Consider the following 24118-nt stretch of genomic DNA (forward strand, 5'->3'; position numbering starts at 1 on the left):
ACATGGGACCTGTAGAAAGATCAGATTGAGGGGCAGCCGGGGTGGCTCAGTGGTTTAGCACTGCCTTCAGCCCAGGGCCTGATCCTGGAGACCTGGGATCGAGTCCCACGTCGGGCTCCCTGAATGGAGCCTGCTTCTCCCTCTGCCTGTGTCTCTGCCTCTCTCTCTCTCTCTCTCTCTCTCTCTCTCTCTCTGTGTCTCTCATGAATAAATAAATAAAATCTTAAAAAAAAAGATCGGATTGAGCTACCTCTAACCAGACAAATACCTGCCTAAAACAGCCTATTTTTAAACATGGTTTGGGATTAAAATCCAGAAATTCCTATAGAATTGGTTCCAGGTGGCATTCTGTAACCTGAGGATAGACTTTTAAAATTTACATTTATTTTAAATTGGTGAGACTTGTTTCAACTTGAAACTACAGAGATAGATCCAGTGAGGGATAGCTTAACAATCAGAAAAGAAAACCAAACAAATTAGAATTTGAAATGAGATAGGATCAAGAGAGTATAGGGTTTGATGTTTATCTTCAATATAATAGTGAGAAAATAATTCATTTTAAAGATATACCAGTACACATTTTTCTGAGTAGATTGGATTCATTTGGATGTAGAGAATTTAGAAGAATACCATCTGTTGCTTTTCATATTTGGTTGAGTACAGCAACAACAACAACAACAACAAAATAGCAGTGGCTGAAGTTAAAATGACTCTTATCTCTCCCATGAGAAAAAAGAGTGGAGATGTGCAGTGCAGGGTGGCTCTGTGGCTGCCACCCAGGACATCCATCTCTCAGGTCACCTGGTGGTCCATAATGGCTGGTGGAGTTGAAGGAGAGAGTTGGGGAGAACAGTGCACACTCTCTTTAAGAGCCTTCTCAGAAGTGCTGTTGAGCATCTCCTTGCCCAGTACTTAGGCACATGGCCACACCTCGCCACGCTGGTACCTTCTAATTGGGCAACAGTGTGCGCCCCCTCCAAGGAGGGGTCTGTCACTAAGGAGAAAGGGGAGAGGATTGTTGGGGCAGAAACTAGTCATCTCAGGCACCACCGTCTCACCTCATTCTCTCACTCTGCTATCATTCTGGTTATATTTCTCTCCACAGTAATATTCTAGGGTTCCCAGGGTTTGTTCCTCAAGTATCTTTAAGAAAAAATGTGTTATAGCTCCATGAATTTGTCCATAAAAAGTCTTGTTGTAGCACCTGGGTGGCTCAGTTGGTTAAGTGTCATAGTGACTCTTAGTTTCAGCTCAGGTGGTGATCTTGGTCCTGGGGTAGAGCCTGGCATTAGGCTCTGTGCTCAGCTTGCAGTCCGCTGTCCCTCCTCCTCCCCCTTTGTCCTGCCCCCTCCCTACACATGCATGCACTTGCTCCCTCTCTCTCTCTAATAAAAAAATAAATAAAATCTTTAAAAAAAGTGGTTGAGCGTCTCAGTTACACATCTGCCTTCAGCTCAGGTTGTGATCCCAGGGTTCTGGGACGGAGTCCTGCATCGGGCTCCCTGCTCAGAAGGGAATCTGCTTCTCCTACCCCTCCCCGCTGCTTGTGCTCTGTCTCACACGCTTTCTCTTAAATGAATTTTTTAAAAATCTTTTTTTTTAAGTCCTGTTGATTCTCATAATGTTAGTCTTTATTGCTTGCTTCTTTTATTTCCCTAAACCCAGCTTCTTCAACTTTTAAGTGGTATTTTTTATTTTTAAAATTTTTAAGTTGCTGTTTTTCAGGTCCTTTACACGGATTTAAAACAAGACATATATAGAATGTTAGGGAAGTGTGTCCAGTAAATCAGCTGATGTAGATTATTTATTCATTCACACATTGGAGTACATTTTGTGTTCTAGGCGCCGTGCTGGGCTCAAGGATATGCTTAACAAGAGCAAGCTACAGATTGTGGCAAGTGCTGTGAAGGGCATCAGTAGGGAGATGAGATACAGAGTAAATGAGGAGAGGCGGGTTGGAGTTACGAATGGGGGACACCTTTCAACTGGATGGTTAGGAAATGTTATCTTTCTCTCAAATATGTCTAAGTAGGTCTAAAATGTTAAAACTTTTCTCTTTTGATTTATAAAATAATTTCCTTTTCTGGTATTATTAAAGCTAAGAAAATACTTGAAACCATTCCATTTCAATATTTAATGTATTATCTGCAGTTGAAGTAGAATATTTGATATATGCTTTTTATGTGCTACTCTGTCAGAATGTTAATTAGAAAAGCAGCAAGTTTTCTAATAGCTTTGAAATTTAGGAGATGGGTAGGACTGCAGAACTATACATAAATCTGGCCATTAATATATTGTTTATGCTAAATTTTTTAAAGCCCCTCTCTCCCTCCAAGTTTGTCCTGTTGTGTTTTAATGATACAGAAAAGTTCTTAAAATTCAAAATAGGCTCCCTCAATAAATTTTAACACAATCCCAAAACCTTATTTCTTTGGCAGAGGAATCAGAAATGATAAATAGGATTTTATCCCACAGGAACCATTTAAAGGCCACTGTGTTCTTGGGTGGACTTTCTTTTTAAGATACTACATTGTGGCTATAAAAGAAAATTAAATTTTAAAAGCTAATAACCATGAAGTTGGCTTACTGTTTCAGATCATGTTCTTTGCTGTCTTTTATGAGAGATTTATAGAAGATAAAATTCGACAGTTTGTGGATTTATGCTGTATGAGCAATGTAAGTACTTTCTGACTTTATCTTGCAACTGTTATTTTTCCCTTTTTAAAGGTCATGAGTACATTAAGAGAGGCTTTAAAAGTGATTTGGTATGATTGAATTTTTTTAGTCCAATTTCCCACTGATTGCTAATTCCAGAGATAGTTGTAATGAGCTACAAGTTAATGTTTACTGCCTTAGTTTCTTCTTCATTTGCAATTTCTTAATTATGAATTCCTTCTCCACCAAATGATTCACTCAGCAGAGTCCCTGAAAAGTTTTCATATATCAATCTTAACACTTCCTTTCTTAGAAAATATCTTTAATCTCTTTTCAACTTTTTAATAATAACATAATTACCCTTTATTACCTTATTGTCCTATTTATATATTTTCCAAGAATTCAACCCTCTTTATTTTGAGAGAAAAGCAATTTTTTAAAAAACTTAATTTTTATTGTTTTCTACATGAGTTGCTGTTTGTTTTTCTCTTTTTATAGATATCAGTGTTTCTGTTATCCCACAAATGCTTTGGATATTACATTCATGGTAGATCCGTACACGGGCATGCAGATACTAATATGGAAGAAATGAATATGAACCTTAAAAGAGAAGCGGTATGAATATATTTAACATCTTTCAGTTTTTAATTGAAAAATGGGTTTGCTTTTCTTAATCTAGGATTTGTAGTAATATTTTTAAAAATTCCCCATTGGTTACTTTTGAAAGTTGCTAGAGTACCCAACCAACTCATTACACTGAATGTTGATAAAGGGAAAGAATCAAATTTCATCCTACGGTTCCTATATGGACTGTATTTTAAAATAACCAGAATATTTTGGTTAAATAATTTTTAAGCACATAAATAAGAAACAGAGACTAATAAACCCCTAAGAAATGTGTAGTCATAAATAAATACAGGTAAAAAATCATATTTTTTACCCTCTTCAAAATACTTTATTTTGAAATATAGTTCATGAGGGGAAGTTCTTTCCATGAGGGGAAATTCTTTCTTATAAAAGAAAATAAAAGGAACTCTTACTTGGTAAGTCACCATTTTGTAGTGACTAATGGATTATTGCAGATAGGCTACAATGCAGTGGATGCTAAAACAATTAAGTGAAGGCTGACAGGAGCTTTATAATGAAGAATCAGATTGACATAGTCTGAACACACTGGCTCCATCTTACTACAAGTAAGAATTAGGAGAACCAACATTAATCACTGCTAGTTATAATGCAGTAGGAAGTACATAACATCACCTATGAAATATTCTTGCCTAAGAAAGTGGAACCTGAATATAATCAAGCCTCTAGATCTAACCACCAATTTATAGGAAATAGAAGAGATAGAGGGATAAATTAAATAGTATCATAGGAAGCAATTAGCCATACTCAGAATGCAGGATGTCTCACAGGACAGATGACCCAGTGTCTCCAGCAAATCTAAGGTGTGTAAAGAAGAAGAGGAGTGGTGGTGGAGGTGGGGGTGGAAGAACTGTTAGATAGGAAGAGAAATTTAGAAACAAAACAGTACAATGTGTAGGCTTTGGATCCTGATTCAAACCAATAATTTAAAAAAAAAAATCCTTGGGAATAATCTGAGAGACTTAATTTAAGGACTAAATATTAAATTATATTAAGGAATGATTAGTTTTATTAGGTGTGAAAATGGCATGGTGGGCTTTTTTGTTGTTGCTAAGACCTTATTAGTTAGAGATATATACGAAAGTATTTACAGATTTGGGGTTGAGTGATGGATGGTTTACTGTTCTTTAGAAATTAGAAATTTAGAAATTTAGAAATTACACCTGGTTTTGAAAAGTTAAATGTAAAAAAAGAATATTTGAGATCGAGAGATGACTTTTTAAGCATAAGAATATAAAGGGACTATTAAAAAAAAAAAAAAAGAATATAAAGGGACTATTAATTGATTTTACTTCATTAATGGAGAACATTTATGTGGCCAACAGTCATATAATAAAAGCAAATTTGGCTAAAATTCTCATAACAAATATGATAAAGATACTGATAACAATATTGAAAATCATAGAAATCATTAAGCAGACAGTTAAAACCTCAATGGAAAAATGATAAAATAATTTTTAAGCACATAAATAAGAAATAGAGACTAGTAACCCCCTAAAAATGTATCGTCATAAATAAATACACGTAAAAAATGATATTTTTTTCCCTCTTCAAATTAGCTTAGTTTTTTTTTTTTTTTTTAAAGCTAATACATATTAGTACCAAGGACATGATGAAATGAGCACCCATAAAACTACTGGTCTCAGGATAAATTTTTACAAATCTTCTGGAAAGCATTTGGAAATGTATATACGAAGAGCTTTTTAAGAGATCATTATCTTTGACTCACTAATTCTGTGAATCTCACTCAAGGAAATAATTAGCAATGTGAATAGCTAATTGGGTTCAGGATCTTCATCACAGTGGTTATTTATAAGGGATTATTTAAAAGAGAATATTAAATCAGTTGGTTTTCTTACTCAGTGAAATTCTTAGGTAGACATAAAAATCATGTTTTATAGAATATTTAATGACATAGAGAGTTGCTAGGATATAATGTTAGGTGAAAAAGAAATCGATGTGATCCCAGTTTTATGCCATCTATATCTGTATGCCTGGACAAAGAACTAGAAATAAAATACCTTAAAATACTTGTATCTCTGGATGTTGAGATCATAGGGGATTTTTTTTTCTTTTCTTTCTTTTCTGTACCTCTCCATATTTTATAAATTCTCTGCAGTAGCATGTAATGTTTTAATCAGGAAAAAAAGCTTTTATTATTTTTTTAATTAGAGAAATTCACTGCATGTAGACTTCCTTTCAGTCTGTAGAAAACCAAGTGTTACATTATGTTTGCAGATTAAATTTAGACAAAGAGATTATTAATATTAAGCTCTGGAATAAGCAAATAAGGCAAGAGAAGGGAGGCAGGAGGACTTGAGCTGACCTTGAAGCATGGATGGGAAGTAGCTAGGGGGTGAGGTAAAGCAAAATTTTGCATGTGGATGGTTGTCGGGATTCAGGTTGTGTCAGGAAGACCTGAAATGGATATCTGGTCCATGACATTAACTGTTTAGTTATATATCATGCTACTTTTTTATTGCATTTAATTAAGGAAGTGTTCTAAAAGTTTTTAGAAAATAAAAAAAGGCTATTTATAAAAGTGTTTAAGATTAGACTTTTTGACAGGCACTAAAGAGCAATAAAATGAATCATAAAGGAAGCTACAAATACCAATACACAATGAATTTAGTGTGGATTTTTAAAAGTAGGATACAGGAGATGATACAGAGACCTGAACGGCGTATGACAACATAGAAATTAGTAAAATCCAGAGGGGAGTAGGAACCTTGGGTAATGTCAGAATCTCTATCTCAAATATAGTTTCAGTAAAATTTCAGGTGGTCTTGTAATGTGATACTAACTAAAAGAAAAGTGTTGTATTTTCTTTTTGAAATAGGCAAAATTTTCATGATCCTTAAATTTTTAACTTTTCAGGAAAATCTGTGTAGCCAGAGGGGTTTGGTACCCAACACAGATGGTCAGACTTTTCAGATTGCGATTTCTAGCCAGATGAGACAGCACTATGACAGAATTCATGAGACACTGACAAGGGTTTGTATAAAGTACAATTCAGGTATATTTTGCCAATATTTCATCTTATTTAAAAACCAAGAATGTAAGACATGTTGCATTTATTCTTACCTCTTTTTCACATTAGAAAAATGGCCCTGCCAGACTATTGAGTTCATCAGCAAGCACTTTTGAGCAGAGTATAAAAGCATATCATACTATGAACAAATTTCTTGGCTCTTTCATCGATCATGTATGTATGTTAGCATTTATATTTCGACTAGAAGCAAAATATAATTTTTAAAAATTTAACCAGTAATGTCAGTTATTTTAGTTAACCAGTCAGTGAACTTAGAACCCTTCTTTTTTCGCCTATCAAAATTAATACTGTGACTTAAGGATAGAGTTTAGGTTATATAAAAATAAGGTGACATTTTATGCATCTATTAGCATAATGATGATTCCCTTAAAGTATGCCTATGCTGGAATTTTGTTAGCTAATTAGTAAAATATTATTATATTTTTTATTATAGAAATATGCTATGCTGTGGTTGTATTCCTGAAAAGCTTGTTAAAAGTTGATTTTAAATATAGCCCTAAATACGACTAAAGACATTTAAAATTTAAAACATTTCTGAAGAAAATCTTGTTATAAAGCCCATTGTAGTAAGACCAGTCTTTTTAAAGAACAGATTTTCTTCATGTACTATTCATTTTTCATTTTCTCTCTTTCTGATTTACATTAGTTGGGAAACATTTATTTCATGCTATTTTTGAAATAATGTTTATCTTTTTATATTAGGTTCATAAGGAAATGGACTACTTTATAAAAGATAAATTGCTTCTTGAAAGAATTCTTGGAATAGAATTCATGGAACCAATGGAAAAAAGCATCTTTTACAATGGTATCCTTCAAATGCCTTTGCGGAACTTGATTACTATTTTCAAAGTTTGAAAAAAAAAGAAAGAGTACTTGTAGTTATTTTTTTAAATTTTATAATTTTATATAAAAACAAAGGAAACGTAATGAACTTAGTTAACTTCATGGTATGATAGTAGTTTTCCGTGTTCCATTTTATTATGTCATGTAGCAGGAAACAAAAATGTAAAAGATAATTATTCTGAAGAAAGTGCAAAAATTTCAAAATCAGTGATAGACCTAGAAGAGAGAGAGTAAAACACAAAAAATTCAGATTTTTTAAAAATTTGAGTATAATTGACAGATGATGTTGCATTAGTTTCAGGTATACAGCCTAGTGATTCAGCAACTCTGTGTTATGCTCTGCTCATCACAAGTATAGCGACCGTATCATCATGAAATGACTATTGCAATACCACTGACTGTAATCCCTGTGCTGTACCTTTTATTCATTCCGTAGCGGGCAGCCTGTGTCCCACTCCCCTTAACCCATTTGTCCTTCCTCCTACCCCCTCTCCTCTGCCAACCATCAGTTTTCTGTATTTATAGGTATGATTTGCTTTTTGTTTGTTTGTTTATTCATTTGTTTTGTGTTTTAGATTCCAATGTTAAGTGAAACCATGTGGTATTTATCTTTTTCTGTCTGACTTATTTTACTTAGAATAACACTTTCTAGATCCATCCATGTTATTGCAGATGGCAAGATCTCACTCTTTTATGGCTGAGTAATATTCCTGTGTGTGTGTGTGTGTGTGTGTGAGAGAGAGAGAGAGAGAGACTATATATATCTGTATATCTCACTCTTCTTTATCCCTTCGTCTGTGAATGAATACTTGGGCTTCCTTTGGTATCTTGGCTACCGTAAATAATGCTACAATAAACATAGGGGAGACTATATCTTTTTGAATTAGTGTTTCGGTTTTCTTTGGGAAAATGCCCAGTAGTGGAATTACTGCATCATATGGTATTTCTACTTTTTAATTTTTTTAAGGAACTTCCATACTGGTTTCCGCAGTAGCTGTACCAATTTACATTCCCACCAGCAATGCACAAAAGTTCCCTTTTCACCACATCCTCATAAGTATTTGTTATTTGTTATCTTTTTTTATTTTAGCCAATCAGGTATAAAGTTTTCATTGTGGTTTTGATTTGCATTCCCTGGTGATGTTGAACATCTTTTCATGTGTCTGTTGGCCCTCTGTATGTCTTTTTTGAGAAAATGTCTCTCAGATCCTCTACCCATTTTTAAATGGGATCGTTTGGTTTTTGGTGTTAAGTTGTGTAAGTTCTTTATGCATTTTGAATATTAACCTCTTTTCAGGTAGGTCATTTGCAAATATCTTCTCCCATTCAATAGGTTGCCTTTTTTGTTTTGTTGATGGTTTCCTTTACTATGGAAAGCTTTTTATTTTGATGTAATCCCAATAGCTTATTTTTATTTTTGTTTCCCTTGCCTTAGAAGACATACCTAGGAAAAATGTTAATGTGGCCAGTATCATAGAAATTATTGCATATGTCTAGGAGTTTTATGATTTCAGGTCTCACATGTAGGTCTTTGATACATTTTGAGTTTATTTTTTGTGTTTGGTGTAAGAAAGTGATCCGTTCCATTCTTTGCATATAGCTGTCCAGTTTTCCCAACACCATTTATTGAAGAGATTGTCTTTTCCCCATTGTATATTCTTGCCTTCTTTGTCATAGGTTAATTGACCATGTAAGTGTAGGCTTATTTCTGGACTCTTTGTTCTGTTCTGTTGATCTATGTGTCTGTTTTTGTATTATATCTTGAAATCTAGAACTGGGATACCTCCAGTTTTTCTTTTGTTTTTTCTTATCAAGATTGCTTTAGCTATTTGTCGTTCTATACAGATTTTAGTATTATTTGTTCCAGTTCTGTAAAAAGTGCTGTTAGTGTTTTTAATAGGGATTACATTGAATCTGTAGATTACTTTGGATGGTATGAACATTTTAATAATATTAATTCTCCCAATCCATGAGCATGAAATATCTCGCTATTTGTGTGTAGCACCTTCAATTTCTTTCATCAGTGTTTTATAGTTTTCAGAGCACAGATCTTACACCTTCTTGGTTATTTATACCGAGGTATTTTATTATTTTGGATATAATTGTAAATAGAATTGTTTTCCTGATTTCTCTTTCTGCTACTTCATTATTAATGTATAGAAACGCTGCTGATTTCTGGGTATTAAGTTTGTGTCTTAAACTGTACTGAATTCATTTATTACTTCTGATAGTTTTTTGGTGGAATCTTTAGGGTTTTCTATGTATGATATCATGTCATCCTCAAATAGTGACCATTTAACTCTTCCTTATCAATTTAGATGCCTTTTATTTCTTGTCTGTTTGCTGTGGCAAGGATGTCTAGTACTATGCTGAATAAAAGTGACGAGGGTGAAGATAAAATTCAGATTTTATGGGAATGTGCAGTCAGTGGAAAACTAATAAAACACTTAAGAATAATATTTGTGATTAATCTTTAACATTTAACTTTTCATTTTATCCAAATTCTTAAAAATTGTAGGTACTCTGTGATAGGAATAGTGCCTACATCTGGTTTCCTATCATTAAAAGGGTAGTATATATGTCACTTTTAATGTGGCTGGATGACCTCCTATATGGGTTGGTAAGAATGACCTATGTCCTGGCTTGGGTATCACTTATTCATGCATTATTGAGTGTCATGTGTCATGCCAGTCCCAGGATACATAGCACAGACAAGTGAGCATCTTGAATATATGAGTGGGGTGATGCTGGGATGGAAGTCTCTGCAGACACAGGTTACACCAGGTACGAATAGTGAGTGGGAAATCTAACCAGACATACAAACGAGAAGAGACCACATGGAAAAGTTTGAATTGCATCCTAAAAAAAGTTGTCAAGTGGGAGGATCAAGGGAAAAGAGGCAAAGATATTTGTACAGAAGGGGGAAAGGGCATTCTATATTTATGAATTTTATGATTGAAGCCTGATATGAAGTGGGACATAGTAAGAGTGCATGAAAGATAAAGAGGCTGGAGAGCAAATCCCAGAATCCTTGTCTGACACTCTGAGGCATACCGGCCGTCCCCTTATTTTAAAACAGGAGTTCCTAACTGGGTATCCATGAACAGCTTCATTGGTTCCTTGGATCTCCCTGAAATTACATGCCAGATTTGTATATATGGACTCCCTCCGCCCCCTGACTATGGTGAAAGGGTCTGTAGCTTTCATCAGAATCTTAAAAGAGGGTTTACATCCCAAGAAGAACAAACCCCTCCTTGTGGAATGAAAAGAAAAGAGGTCTTGGAGCAGAACCTCAGAGGACTAACCGTTAAGACACAAATTATAACTCACTATGCACTACTCCGTCCTTGCTGGTTTTGTTTTTGTGTTTTTAACTTTGTCTATCTTAGAGAATCTAAGATTCTTTGACCTTTAGTTACATAAACAAATAAGGGATATTCATTACCTGGTCTTTGGAAGGTATTGACTATATATACTCACACTACTAGCAATTACCAACCCTTGGTACAAGTGCTAAAAATTATTTATTTATTTATTTATTTTTAATTATTTTTTATGAGCAGAGTTCCGTTACTGACTTTTGAGATTAGCAAATTTTAATACCCTTTAATTGTTTTGAAAGCCATAAAGTATTATAAGTAGTAGCTTCTGTTATGTTTTTTAAGTACCCAAATTTTAACACCAGAAATTTATCAGAAGCTTATTCTATTTTAAAGTTTCTAATTTATATCTTATACATTGCTTTTTTTTTTTTTTTCTTAATAGATGAAGGATATTCTTTCAGCAGTGTTCTATATTATGGAAATGAAGCCACTCTTCTTATTTTTGATCTGCTGTTCTTCTGTGTTGTGGATTTGGCTTGCCAAAATTTTGTTCTAGCGGCCTTCCTTACATACCTGCAACAAGAGGTAAGTTTAAAAATCTTTTCTGGATTTCTTTTCAAACAGATACTTTGGAAGTAGATATTTTATAGCAGAGAATAACAATGTCTGCTTTTATCAGGAATTTGTAAAGATTTAGAATAATTATCCCCACCAAAAAAAGAAGAAACATTTCAATCAACTATACTCTCCTCAGGGTCAGTGAAATACTGGGATCTTGTGGAAGGCATAAGTTGCTTGAACAACTGTGAAAAGAAAGGAAGATACTTAAATTGCTGATCTCCTATATGCCAGAAGTAGCAGTAATTAGAACCTGAAACTAATTTTACCATATATGTTAACTAAAATTTAAATAAAAAGTTGAAATTAAAAAAAAAAAAGTAGCAATAATGAGAGTTCCCTTCACCCTCTGCACCAGCTGTTATTGTAACAAAAAGGCAAGCTCCGGAGGGCAGGGGATAGGAGAGGACAGGGGATGGGAGATCGGGCTCAGGACTCAACCACAGAGAAGCCCCTTTGTTGTGACAGTCACACAGTTTCTACCTGTGTGGTTAAAACAATAGTTGCTGGATGGGTATGGAGCCTGAAGTGGAGATTTTAAAAAATGACAAATTTCTCTGGAAATGTTGTTATTAATATCACTCAAATTTCCCCCATTATGTCAAGGAAGTATGAGTTAGTAACATATAATTAGTCTTTGACAGAGATCTAAAATTACAAGCAAATTTTATCCCTAACAGTGCTTTTGATGTTTCCATAGCTTTTAAAGCTAGAGGTAAGTTGCCTTCAAAATATTTGATAGTATATTCCGTGAACATGAGAGGACTTGTATTAATTCATTAAGATCTATTCTAAATAGGAATATGCACTTGTTTGGTATTATGAAAGATGATAAATACTCTTGAAATAATTTTGTGCATCACCATGGAATACAGATGCCTGATACATGAAAATAAATAGTTAGATATTTTAATTGATGTACATATGTTTCTTTATATATTTTTCCATTCTGAATTGTTTTAATTTTTTTTTCCAGATTTTTAGATTTATACGTAATACAGTAGGACAGAAGAATTTGGCATCCAAAACATTGGTGGATCAAAGATTTTTGATTTAATTTTTTGAATAGATCAAGACAATATAGTTATGGCAAAAACAGTCATAATTATCAGATTAGTTTGCCATAGTTTTTTAAAACCTTGAATTCAAATTTTTCTATTTTTGTTTTCTAAGCTAAAGAAAGATTTATTTTTGTAATCTGTGGATTCATAACTTCTTTATGCATATATACAGTGGTATAATGAAAAATGTTGTTTTCCCGTTTGTGACGGTATTTAATTCAAGAACTCATAAATTAGATACACTGACAGTGGGGCAAAAGAAATCTAAATGTTGCTGTCAGCATAACACTTTTTAATGATAAAACAATCCCATCATTTGTCTCTGTAGATAATTTTATAAACTGGGATTTGCCTACATTTTCTCACTTTGACAAGATTATTCCAAGTTCAAGCAGTTTTCAGTTCAGTGTTTTCTAGTTTTTACATATGTTATGGTAATAAATGTTGGAAAATGCTTTCAAGTACTTAGAAATTTGAAATTGTATATTGCTGACTCAATTTGCCTCATTTTAATTGCTCACACTGGCAGTGGACTGATTCACCACTGGATTAATAGGCATCTCATGAAATGGTACATATTCATTATTTTTTATACCTATATCATTGTGTCAATATGTCCTTCCCACCAAGAGTGTATATTTCTTAATTATCATTTACATTTTTTAAACAAGCCATAATGTGTGACATTTCTCCCAATATAGTTTTTTATACATTTTGAATTACTTAGCATTTTAAGAGCACTCACAAGGTTTTGTTCTTTAGTTATGTTTAAAGATTATAAATAACCATAAATTTATCATGTTATATTGACAAGGTGACTTATTGAAAACACACTTAGGCTTCATAAGTCAGTAGGCTTGTATTTATTTGGATCCAAAACTCCACTCAATGTAAATTCTGAGCCATGTAGTTAATAATTTTCCATGATATGATTTTCATTGCATACCATTTGAAAGGCATCCTTGTATTCCAGGTATAATGATCATTGACCCCCAACCATCATTTCTTACTGCCTTTTCTGTTAATGCTGTGTAAATACTGAAATATAATGCTATGTAAATATTGTTTATGTTTTTGAGTTGAAAATATGGAATAAATCCTTAGATGTTTTCATTTCCTGTTTGATTAATGTGTATTTCATGAAATAACATTTAGGAATGAACAACACTATTGCAGCAGGCGTCCACAGTCTTTGCCAAAGTTGAATCTTTTACATGTCTTTGAATCTTAAGGATGACAGAGGAGAAAAAAGGGGTAAGAAGCTAAGCATTTGAAACTACAGTTTCTGAAGGGTCAAAGTACAGGAATGCCTTTATACAAGCTACAAAGAGAAATAAATAGTATAGATTTTTAAAACCACTTGCTCAGAAGCATATGAGAGAAATCAAATTCTTATTCATACATGAGAAGTTAATATTAATGTGAATGTTTAAAAATGGGAATTTCAAAAAATAGGATCAGTCAGCTCACCTAATTAACACAGAGAAAAAGCATTTTGAAGAATAATTTCACACTGGTTTTATACAATATTACTTTTTATTTTGGTTGGATACATAAAATGTGTTCAGATTTTCACACACTGTTGATTCCCCTGTTCACATTGCTACAATTTAAATTCTGTGATCAGGTTCCTAATGTTCCATTAGATCCATAATCTTTTGTCTATTTCTGTAGCACTGATTTACTGTACTTTCTATCTTATGCCCCCAATTTTATTGACTGCCTAGAAACAGTTGGTAAGTCTCCTCATCATCTGGTAAGGAAGCAAAATCTAGGTTCACCCAGAGGTTCTTCATAAGCTGCTGTGTGTTTAGTGTCCCCCACAGAAATGCCCAGGCCCCTAGCATGGTTCTGTGGATCAGTCTCTGTGTTATGAGATGTTTATATTTTCCTATTTCTCTGGCACTGCTGTCCTAACACTCCCTTTTGAGAAGGCTCCGCTGGTTACCTAGATTGAGAAGGATTCAAAATGATCACTAATCCAGTGGTTGCAGGCACGAAATCAGTCTTCCTTTTGTTGTCTGAAAATATTGATGAAAGCTGAAGGGAAATGAATATAAGTCAAGGAGCCATGTGGCTTAATGGAAAATGCTCCAGATTTAGTAACAGAAGCCCTGGATTCAAATTAGAATTTTTGCCCCCGTCACTTACCAGCTTTGGGACCTTAAAACAAATCATTTGAAATCTTTGAGCTTTAGTCTGCATCTCTGCCATGGAAATAATACCCTTGGTTTACCACTTGTGGTAAGGATTAGCTCATGAAGATAAACTTATGGCAGTGAGTAAACTAAACACTAGAAGTTTTAGAATTTTTAGTTTAAAACGTCTGCCTTGGGGTAGCCCAGGTGGCTCAGCAGCTTAGCGCCGCCTTCAGCCCAGGGTGTGGTCCTGGAGACCCGGGATCGAGTCCCACATGGGGCTCCCTGCATGGAGCCTGCTTCTCCCTCTGCCTGTATCTCTGCCTCTTTCTCTCTCTCTCTCTCTCTCTGTGTCTCTCATGAGTAAATAAATAAAATCTTAAAAAAAAAAAAAAAAGGAAAGTCTGCAACAGTTTAAAAAAATAAAACATCTTCCTCCAAGTATATTTTCTATCTTGCGAGTAAATTAATTCCATAATACTGAAACCCAGATTACTGACCAAAAAAAAAAATTCCGAGCCTTCCTTCCGCTTCAGCCTTCCAGCCTCACCAGGAAGAGGTCCCCCCCTCTCCCCAGTAGATGTCACAGCGGTCGATGACGGGAGCCAAGATGGAGCTGTCCTCACACCATGTTGTAGGCATGGTTCATGGTACAGATTAGGAAAAAGGGAAGAGAGGGAAATATTGTGTTTGGGAGAGAGTTACGTATTTATTCATTCAAACAATATTTCCCCCTGTTCCCACTCCAGAGCCTCTCAGAAGGGTCTTAGAATTGGTAGAGGAAGCCGATGTATTAACCAATAATTTCAGTGATCTGAAAAGTGCTACAGCCACCAGGGTGTGATGGGAAAGCTCCAAACTGTGCACCCGTGGTCATTAGGACTTCTACCTGAGAAAGGCGGCATTTGACCTGAACAGGACAAGGGCAGTCAGAGCCAGAACAGTCCGTATCTGAGAGGAAACGCGCAGCAGACGGGCACTTACAGGTAGTTTGTATTATAGAACACGTGTTCTTTATGTTTTTAAAGTTTGCTGTATGTTATGATGTTTTGACATCTTAATTTCCTCTGGCTATAGGGAGACTTAAACATGTTTTCTAGGATTGGAATCTCAGCAAAGGGTGTAGCCAGGCGCATGCTTTTGACATGCAGACTAACCCTCTGCGCCCGCCCTGTACACCCCAGGAAGCAATATTCCTCTGCTTTAACCATCCCAGACAGGCAGCTTAGGACCAGCCCTTAGAGCCCATTGTAGCTTAGTGCCCCCTGTAATGATGCCAGCTAGCTCATCCTGCTTACCCGGCCTGCCTTGCCTGTCCTGCAGAAATGCAGAAACTAATAAAGGCTGGGACCTAGGTTCCCCCTTGCCCCTGTTCTGCCTCCCAGCCAGCAGTGGTGCTTCCCCGGGGGCCCATGTGACGTGGGTGCCTGCTTGGCATGGCGAGCCTCTTGTTTCTAGCACCTGTGAGTATGATCAGCCTTGTTTTCCCGAGCCCCTCCTGTGTTTCCTTGTGTGGCCCCACCCGACTGACCATCACACGACAGAACCTGGAACAGTACATTTGGAGGTTTGGGAGGGAGATGAGGTTGGAAAGGAAGGTAAGAGCTGCATCATGAAAGAGTTTTGCATCGAGCCACAGGGTATGAAGACTTCAAGCCAAGTTTACCAGCTGAATATTTTAACACTTCCGAAGAGTGAGTGAATGCACAGAGGGGGTGAGAAGGGATCCTCCACAGTCAAATCACCCTGCAAGAATTGGTGGTCCAGGGGCTGGGCGGCTGGCGTGTTGCCTGGCTGCCTTCCTGGTTCGTAAAGATAAATGCGTTGCCTGTAAGGCAGCAAAGGATAGTGGTTGACGACGCAGAGTCTGGAGCCAGACCTACTGTATTCAAGTCTTATCTCTTAGCAGCTGAGTGATTTGGAGCAAGTGACTTCTCTCTGTGACTAAATTCCACCCCCCCACCCCCCCATAAAGGGGGGGTAATCGTACCTGCCTTAGAGTTTTGGGGAGAAGTGAATGAGTTTGCGAGCATGCAGTGCTTAGAAGAATGCCTGGTACAGGGCTGGTACTCTGCAAGTGTCGCCGCGTGCTAGTAGAAGTAGCAGAAAGAAGTCCTATTAATATTTGATTCTGAAAGAAAGACCCAGATTAGCGTCTCTGGGGCTGAGCGTAGGACAATGTATTGTTAGGAGGGCTAGAAGTAGAGTGGACAAACTGCCCAACACAAAGCAATCTGTGGGCCTAAAATAACTTTGCATCTATTTCTTTTTAAGATTTTATTTATCAATTCATGAGAGACACACAGAGGCAGCGACACAGGCAGAGGGAGAAGCAGGCTCCATGCAGGGAGCCCGACGTGGGACTCGATCCCGGGTCTCTAGGATCACGCCCTGGGCTGAAGGTGGCGCTAAACCACTGAGCCACCGGGGCTGCCCCCTTTGCATCTATTATTATTGTTAAAAAAAAAGGACACGGCTGCAGACAGGATAAACAGATGACCTCTGGAGTAAGGTCTAGAAACAGACTCACAGACCCACAGTCACCTGATCTGTGATTCGCAGTGCACTGAGGAGAGGGTGGCTTTTCAATGGTCAGTCGAATGCCACAGCAGAGAAAAATAGAATCCTTATCCCTTTGTCCCACGCAAAAATGAATTTCAGGCTGATGGCAGATGTAAAAGTAAAGGTTAAATGCTGAAGCCTCTGGAAGGTACCACAGGAAAACACATTCATGACTTTGACGTAGGCCAAGATTCCTCAAGACCCAAAAGACTGGCCTTAAAGGAAAACATCGGCAAGTTGGACTTTACAATTTCCATTCAATTTACACTCGTGTGTATTTGCATTACTCAGCAGCACGTGGACAAAGGTCCGAAGCCTGCCTCTCTCGCAAGAGGACTTCGAATGATCAATAAGCTCGCGTGGGGAGTGTTCGCGGGGCGGTCGCGCGGTGCTGCAGATTCCATCCCCGGACGGGCCAAAGGGGGCATCGGCTCTTGTAGATAATAAAAATCATTTCTAAACAGCGCTCCACCGTCACCATGAGACTGCAAAATAAAAATCAATGAGCTCTCCCTCAGCGCGGAACCACCGAAATGGCTAAAATTAAAACGTTCAAAATCCCAGTTGTTGCTAAGGACGTGCAGCAAATGAGCCTCCCTCGTGCGTTCATTATATAAAGCGGAAGGGATGAGTGTCGATCTGTAACTTTCCACTGCGTGTCTTTTGTCCCTTAAACCGGGAAAACATCTCTTTGTTCTGTTTGAAGCCGGGAGTGACGGCAGGTGGCAGCAGAGGGCACAGGAAAGCCACCCAGGGGTGCTCCCGGGTGCCAGGGCTGCAGAGCCCGGGGTGGGGGGGTGCCGGGCTCCCTGGGGGCCCTGCCCTCCCCGCAGGTGTCTGGGCTCCCTCCCGGGGTATCAGGTACTGGTCCCCGCCGGCTCTCAGCTTTAGGGAGCGAATGGTCCAGACGGAAACAGGCCCTGCCCTGGCTCAGAGGGAGGCCCACAAACAGCTCTTGCCTAAAGGGGAAAAGAAAAGCTCACCAGTGATTATGGGCTCCTCCTCTCCTTTTAATAAAATGCACATTTCTATTAAAATCCTTTTTAGGGTCACCTGGGGGGCTCGGCGGGTGAGCATCTGCCTGCGGCCCAGGGCGTGACCCCGGGGTCCTGGGATCAGTCCCTCATCGGGCTCCCCGCAGGGGGCCTGCTTCTCCCTCTGCCTGCCTCTCTGCTTCTCTCTGTGTCTCTCCTGGAAAAATAAAATCTTAAAAAAAAAATACATCCTTTTTACGAGTCAAACCATTATCCCAAGTATGTAATGCTTCCTTTACAAACCTCCCCAAATGGTTACTCTGTGGCACATTTTTTTTTCTTAAAGATTTTATTATTTGACAGAGAAAGAGCATGTGTGGGAGGGAGCACAGGCAGGGGCAGAGGCGGGGAGAGGGAGAAGCAGGCCCCCCCCATCCCCAGCAGGTGCCGGGACCTGAGGCCCCCCCCCCCCCCCCCCCCCCCCCCCCCCGCCGTGGGACATCTTCCTCCCGTACCTGCCTCTCCGTCATTTCAAGGACTACCCTCCGTCACTCTCCCAAGTACCGTTGGAGCAGGTTTGAACGTGCAGGTGCGGTTGGGGGCCCCGAGCCCGCGGCCAAGAAAGAGTTCGTGGGGCGGCTGCGGGGTGGTGGTTCTCTTACGGGGCTGGGGGGGCTGCGGACGGGCAGGTCCCCAAGGATCCTCCTGTGTAAGGCCCTGCTCCTGGCCCACCCAGGCGGCCTTTCTAGCAAGGAGGGGTTTTGTTTTTTTAATGTAGAAGTTTTTATTTTATTTTATTTTATTTATTTTATTTTATTTTATATTTTATTTATTTTATTTTATTTTATTTTATTTTATATTTTATTTTATTTATTTTATTTTATGTTTTATTTTACTTTATATTTTATTTTATTTATTTATTTAGTTTATTTTATTTATTTTTATTTTATTTTATTTTATTTTATTATTATTTTATTTGATTTTATTTTATTATTTTATTTTATTTATATTTATTATTTATTTTATTTTATTTATTATTTTATTTTATGTTTATTTATTTATTTTATGTTTTATTTTATTTTATTTATTTTATTTATTTTATTTTATTTATTTTATTTTTATTTTATTTTATTTTATTTTATTTTATTTATTTATATTTTATTTATTTTATTTTATTTTATTTTATTTTATTTTATTTTATTTTATTTTATTTTATATTTTATTTTTGTATATTTTTTACTGGAGTTGGACCAAGGGATCCACACGATGACGGAGCCTCCCGCGGGAACGCTGGCTCCTGCCCCCAAGCATCTGCCCTGTGCCCGGTCATCCCCGCCCCCTCCCGTCAGCCTGTGAGGAATAGAGAAGGTCGGGGAGCTGGGATGGGGCGCCTTTCGGGGTGTCCCCGGCCGGGAAGGGGCACGCGCGGGCACAGGAGCATAAGGCCTAAAAGGGCCGAGGGTGCTGCAGTGCGGGCAGGCGGGGGCGAGCAGGCGGCGCGGGGCGGCCGGGAGGGGCCCACGCGCAGGCCGCCGCGCGTGCAAAGGCCCTGGGGTGGGAGGCGGCGGGAGTGAAGAGGGCCGTTTCCCGGAAAGCGAAGCAAAAGGCTCGGTGCCGCTCGCGTCAGGGCCCCGCTCCCCGACCCCCCCTCACCCCCCGACCCTCCCCACCCCACCCCAGCCCCCAGGCGACCCCGCGCTGCGCTCTGCTCCGCGCCACGGCCGCCCCCACTTCCCGCAGGGTCTGTCCCCGTCGTCGGCGGGTGGGTCCGGGCAGGGCCCTTCCCGGGTGGGGGGAACGAGCGAGCTGCCGGGGGCCCTCGGGCGCGGAACCCAGCCTGCAGCTCCCCCGCCACACCCCTGCCCGGCCACCTGCCCGGCCACCTGCACGGCCACCTGCACGGCCACCTGCACGGCCGCCCTCCCGCTCGCTCCGGGCAGCCTCTGTCCCTAGGGGGTCGGGGCGGCCGAGGAGGTAATCGGGCCAGACCCTGGGAGACAGGAGTGCCGAGTGCCCTGAATCCCGACTCTGACAACCACAGAACAGGTTGGCGTGGGCAGGACAACCCGGAGGGGCCTGACGCGACCGCAGGGGCCCAGCGCAAGGGGAATAGTTTCAAGCGGCCCCGAAGCTTAATGCGGAGCAACCTCGGGAGGAGGTTTCTAATGCGATTTCCGACTCCGGGAGTCGCGTGTCCAAAGTAAGGGAGGAAATGCTCCTGTGCTGTGCGGCTCCCATCTCGGCCTGGCATCCTGTCTAGTTCCCAACACGCTGGATTTTTTGGAGGGTGGTGATCGGGAGGTCAAGGGCCTAGAGATGCTCCAGAAGCACAGTAGAAGGACCTTGGGAAAAGATAAACCAGAGCCACGACAGCTTTCTTCAAATATTTGTCCCGTAAAAGATGGAGCTAACGTCCATCAGCTCTCAAGTACAAATTAGGACCAATAAACAGAAGCCAAGAAACAGTGGATTTCAGCTTAAGAGAGGGTGGCTTTATTTTCAAGCCACCTAAATAATAGTGGCTCCTCGTCACCCAGGCCCGCAGGGATACAGGGGGGGTCACCTGCCTGGGGGGACGGACCACACGACCCATGGTCCTTTCCCTGTCTGCCTCTTGGGTGCGCGCAAAACCTTCCCAGACGAAATCGTGCCGTCAACGGAAGGTGTTTCTGGACCTCCAGAGGGTGAACCTCAAGAACTCAACGGCCCAACATGCTTACAGCGAACCGCCTCGCACACGGCCCGGACTCAAGCATCAGAGGCAAAGCGGGGCCCACCAGGCTCCTGAGTGATAGAGCTCTCCCCTCTGGGCAAATAGAATTTATCCCAGGACGCATGTGTCTAAGTCCATAAAGTGACAAACCTGTTACTGGGTTCGTCCAGAAGGGGTCCCGGAAATAAGACGTGGCCTAGGAAAGACTCCGAAACAGACGCAGGACGAGTGAGTGAAACCTCTGTGACTCTTCTTCCTCGTGACATAAACGAGTTCCAACTTTAGACAGACATTCACTGGGCAGATTTGAGCAAGGAGTGGAAAGTATACTGGACTGGAAGCCAAAAGGGTTGGGTTTTCGCCCCGTCTCTGTCGGTCAGGAGACCTTGGCCCAAGCAGGTGTGCTTCCCGGGCGCCTGCCCCACCAGCTGCCGGCCCGGTGATCCCTGAGGCCTCTTATCTCTGAGCCCAAGATGCACAGTTGATAACTTTGTACATGTGAAATCCTGGATGAAGACACTTAATGTTCACATTGAGTCCGCATGTCCTTGGACAAGTCATTTCACCTAAAGCGTAGGCGTATGTATTTTTAAATGATAGAAAATAATCTTGAGAGGACGGGTGGGCCGGCTTGGTAAGAAGTACAGTAATTTACACTCAGACAATCTGGGTGAAAACAATGTTGGTGACCCTGACGGGTGAACACGACCTGTAATGTGGAGTTCGCCACCACAGAGCTCCAAATTACTACCCTAAGATAAGTCAACTTGCAAAACAACGTTGCTAGCTCCTTATGGACGATTCATTCTCCCCTTCTGTCCTACAGAACCCCGGTTTCCCTTGGAATGAAACGTGTTCAACTTCCATTGCACACGCGGCCCTGTTCCGTGGTGCTCAGCGGGAGCCAGCAGAGGTCCACTAGTCGGGGCTTCGGAAAAGACTAGAGATTTCCTCGTAAAAACTTACCGGTCACATGCTTTGGGCCCTTCCCCCTCTTCCGGCCTGAAATGTGGTCGTGACCCCTGGACGTGCAAAAGCATCCTCATGAGCTCAGGCAGGCCAGCATGGAAGACTGGGTTTGGGTTTTTTTTTTTTTTTGGTTGTTTTTAAGATTTAATTTGTAAGTAATCTCTGTGCTCACCGCGAGGCTCCAACTTACAACCCAGCCAAGATCAAGAGTCGCACACTCTACCCACTGAGCCCCAAAAGACTGGGTCCTTGGCGACGCTCTTGAGCGGCTCCCTCAGCGCAGGGCTGCTTCTACGTCTCATTCCTGGAAACCATACACCCCTACTTGTAGACACGCGCCCCTTACATGCAGCCTAATGCAGTCCTGACTCGTCAAATACTCGTAAGCAACTGCTTCCCGGTAAATCCCCGTTATTTACACCAAACTGTGAATTTTGCCCCATGGCCTCCAGAGCATCCTACGTCCTGAGAGGTGGTGGCCTATGTAACCACCGCAGCTCACTGGCACCGTAGAGGACCCTCCTCTGGTATCTTCCTCTCTGCTTCTTTCTCGCAAACGCGTGGCTTAGTGTCGGAATCATCATCAACGCCCCCAACAACGGCAAGACCAACAGGCGGGGAGCATCAGCCCCACTCCTTAAGCAACTTGGGATTGACGGACTGACTTCCAGCAGCGCTGCTTGATGTAGACACATTTTCCCGGGCGACGGGCACGAGGGAGGGCACATGACGACATATAACACTGGGTGTTACTCTATGTGTTGGCAAATTGAGTCCAAAATTTTAAAAGTTTATTAATAAAAAAAATTTAAAAATAAAATCTTTCAATATTGTTGAACATGAAAAAAAAAAAGAGAAAACAGAGCATTAATTCAAAGTTTCTTGGATAACCCTTTAAGAGTCACACTTACCCCGTAAGACGACATTTAGTGCTAAGAAGGCAAAGAAGATACTGCAAAGTGTTTAATGAATCGCCTTATAGCTCACATAGTTCATGTTAATTTTATTGCTCTGGTTTGTGCGACTGTTTACGTCATAGCATATCGGCTGGAGCCTCTTGGGAAACCCTGAGTTATTCCATTTGTGCCTGTTTTATGGAACTCGAGAGCAATTTTATCGTCTTGAGTGATCACATGGGGGTACACGCGCTCTGCTCTGATGACACGTGGCCGCTTGTATTTGCGGCCTGTGTGAGGCTGAGTCCTTGGTCTGGGGGCTCTTCAGTTCGTTTTTTTTTTTTTTTTTTTTTTTTAAGATTTTATTTATTTACTTGAGAGAGAGAGAGAGAGAGAGAGGGCAGGAGCCGGGAGGGGCAGAGGGAGCCGCAGACGCCCCGCAAACAGGTGCCGGGCCCGGGGCTCCCGCAGGCCCCGACCAGCCCCCCGACCGGGCGCCCCGCAGGGGCTGCTGCTTGAGGCTCATTTTCCCAGGGGATCACGGGGCCTGTCGGGGGGCCGGCGGCCGGTGGCCCGCTTCCAGGCACGCCTGCGCTCCGTTTAAGAACAGGCGACAGGCTTACTTTACTTTCCCCTACAAGGATCCGGCTGCCTCATCCCTGCTGGAGGCTCCCGCTCAAGCCTGCCTGCAGGACCCAGAGCTCCCTTGGTGGCTCTCCGGCCGCTGCTCCCCCGCCGTCCCCGGTCCCCAGGCCTCAGGCCTGCTGCGGGGCTGTGGCTTCTGCTCCCAGGGCCCTCGCTGTCCCTCCCGGCCTGCGGGCCATGTCCCGGCGGGGAGCCCTCGCTGTCCCCTCGCTGTCCCCTTGCTGTCCCTCCTGGGAGCCCTCGCTGTCCCCTTGCTGTCCCTCCCAGGGCCCTCACTGTCCCCTTGCTGTCCCTCCTGGGAGCCCTCACTGTCCCCTTGCTGTCCCTCCCAGGGCCCTCACTGTCCCCTTGCTGTCCCTCCTGGGAGCCCTCGCTGTCCCTCCGGCCTGTGGGCCACGTCTCTCCCAGGAGCCCTCACTGTCCCTCACCCCCTCGGGCTACGTCTCTTCTGGGAGCCCTCACTGTCCCTCCCGGCCTGCGGGCCACGTCCCTCCTGGGAACCCTCGCTGTCCCCTTGCTGTCCCTCCTGGGAGCCCTCACTGTCCTTCCGGCCTGTGGGCCACGTCCCTCCCGGGAGCCTTTGCTGTTCCCTTGCTCTCCCTCCCAGGAGCTTTCGCTGTCCCTCCTACCCTTGGGCCACGTCCCTCCCAGGAACCTCACTGTCCCCTCTCTGTCCCTCCCAGGAGCCCTCGCTGTCCCTCCCCCCTTGGGCCACATCCCTCCCAGGAACCCTCGCTGTCCCTCCCCCCCTTGGGCCATGTCCCTCCCGGGGCCCTCGCTGTCCCTCCCTCTGTGACCACACAGGGGCTGCTGGCTGCTTGGCTCCTCCAAGCGTCTCCGGGCTTCCACAAGAAGCACAGTCACACCGAACATTCTGTGATTTTATTATTACTCTTTTTTGACTGCGAAGCTTCCGTGGGCGCCCGTCATGCTCAGCACCCGCCTCCGCGGTCACGGGCGCTGTCTCTCTCCCTGTCTCCTCCGTCCTCGTCCGCGGTCCACCGGGAGCTCCTGCCCAGGCACG

At 41.4% G+C, this 24118-nt stretch overlaps 1 protein-coding gene and 1 long non-coding RNA gene across 11 annotated transcripts in view; both read left to right on the forward strand.

Annotated features, from left to right (window-relative positions):
• The window catches only part of TMEM67 (transmembrane protein 67), a 60725-nt gene extending 43190 nt beyond the window's left edge, over positions 1–17535 (forward strand). For 2 of the 10 annotated variants that reach the window (XM_038579757.1, XM_038579761.1), the window contains 7 exons: positions 2596–2676; positions 3154–3270; positions 6178–6294; positions 6401–6505; positions 7055–7157; positions 10961–11103; positions 12113–13310. In XM_038579757.1, coding sequence (XP_038435685.1) covers positions 2596–2676; positions 3154–3270; positions 6178–6294; positions 6401–6505; positions 7055–7157; positions 10961–11103; positions 12113–12193 — 747 coding nt within the window. In that variant the 3' untranslated portion in view covers positions 12194–13310. Of the gene's footprint in view, positions 1–2595; positions 2677–3153; positions 3271–6177; positions 6317–6400; positions 6506–7054; positions 7158–10960; positions 11104–11272; positions 11524–11816; positions 12088–12112; positions 13311–13352; positions 14523–15084; positions 15322–16609; positions 16647–17188 lie in introns of those variants that run through there. The other 8 variants (XR_005381233.1, XR_005381232.1, XR_005381231.1 and 5 more) reach the window with 8 other exon arrangements.
• A 2214-nt stretch (positions 17536–19749) lies between these two features.
• Positions 19750–22437, forward strand: LOC111093221. Its single transcript, XR_005381236.1, has 2 exons — positions 19750–21163; positions 21411–22437. It is a non-coding gene; the product is annotated as an uncharacterized LOC111093221 (long non-coding RNA).
• The last annotated feature ends 1681 nt before the right edge of the window (positions 22438–24118 follow it).

This window comes from Canis lupus, chromosome 29 (assembly GCF_011100685.1).
Source record: "Canis lupus familiaris isolate Mischka breed German Shepherd chromosome 29, alternate assembly UU_Cfam_GSD_1.0, whole genome shotgun sequence".
In the NCBI taxonomy this organism is placed as follows: domain Eukaryota; kingdom Metazoa; phylum Chordata; class Mammalia; order Carnivora; family Canidae; genus Canis; species Canis lupus.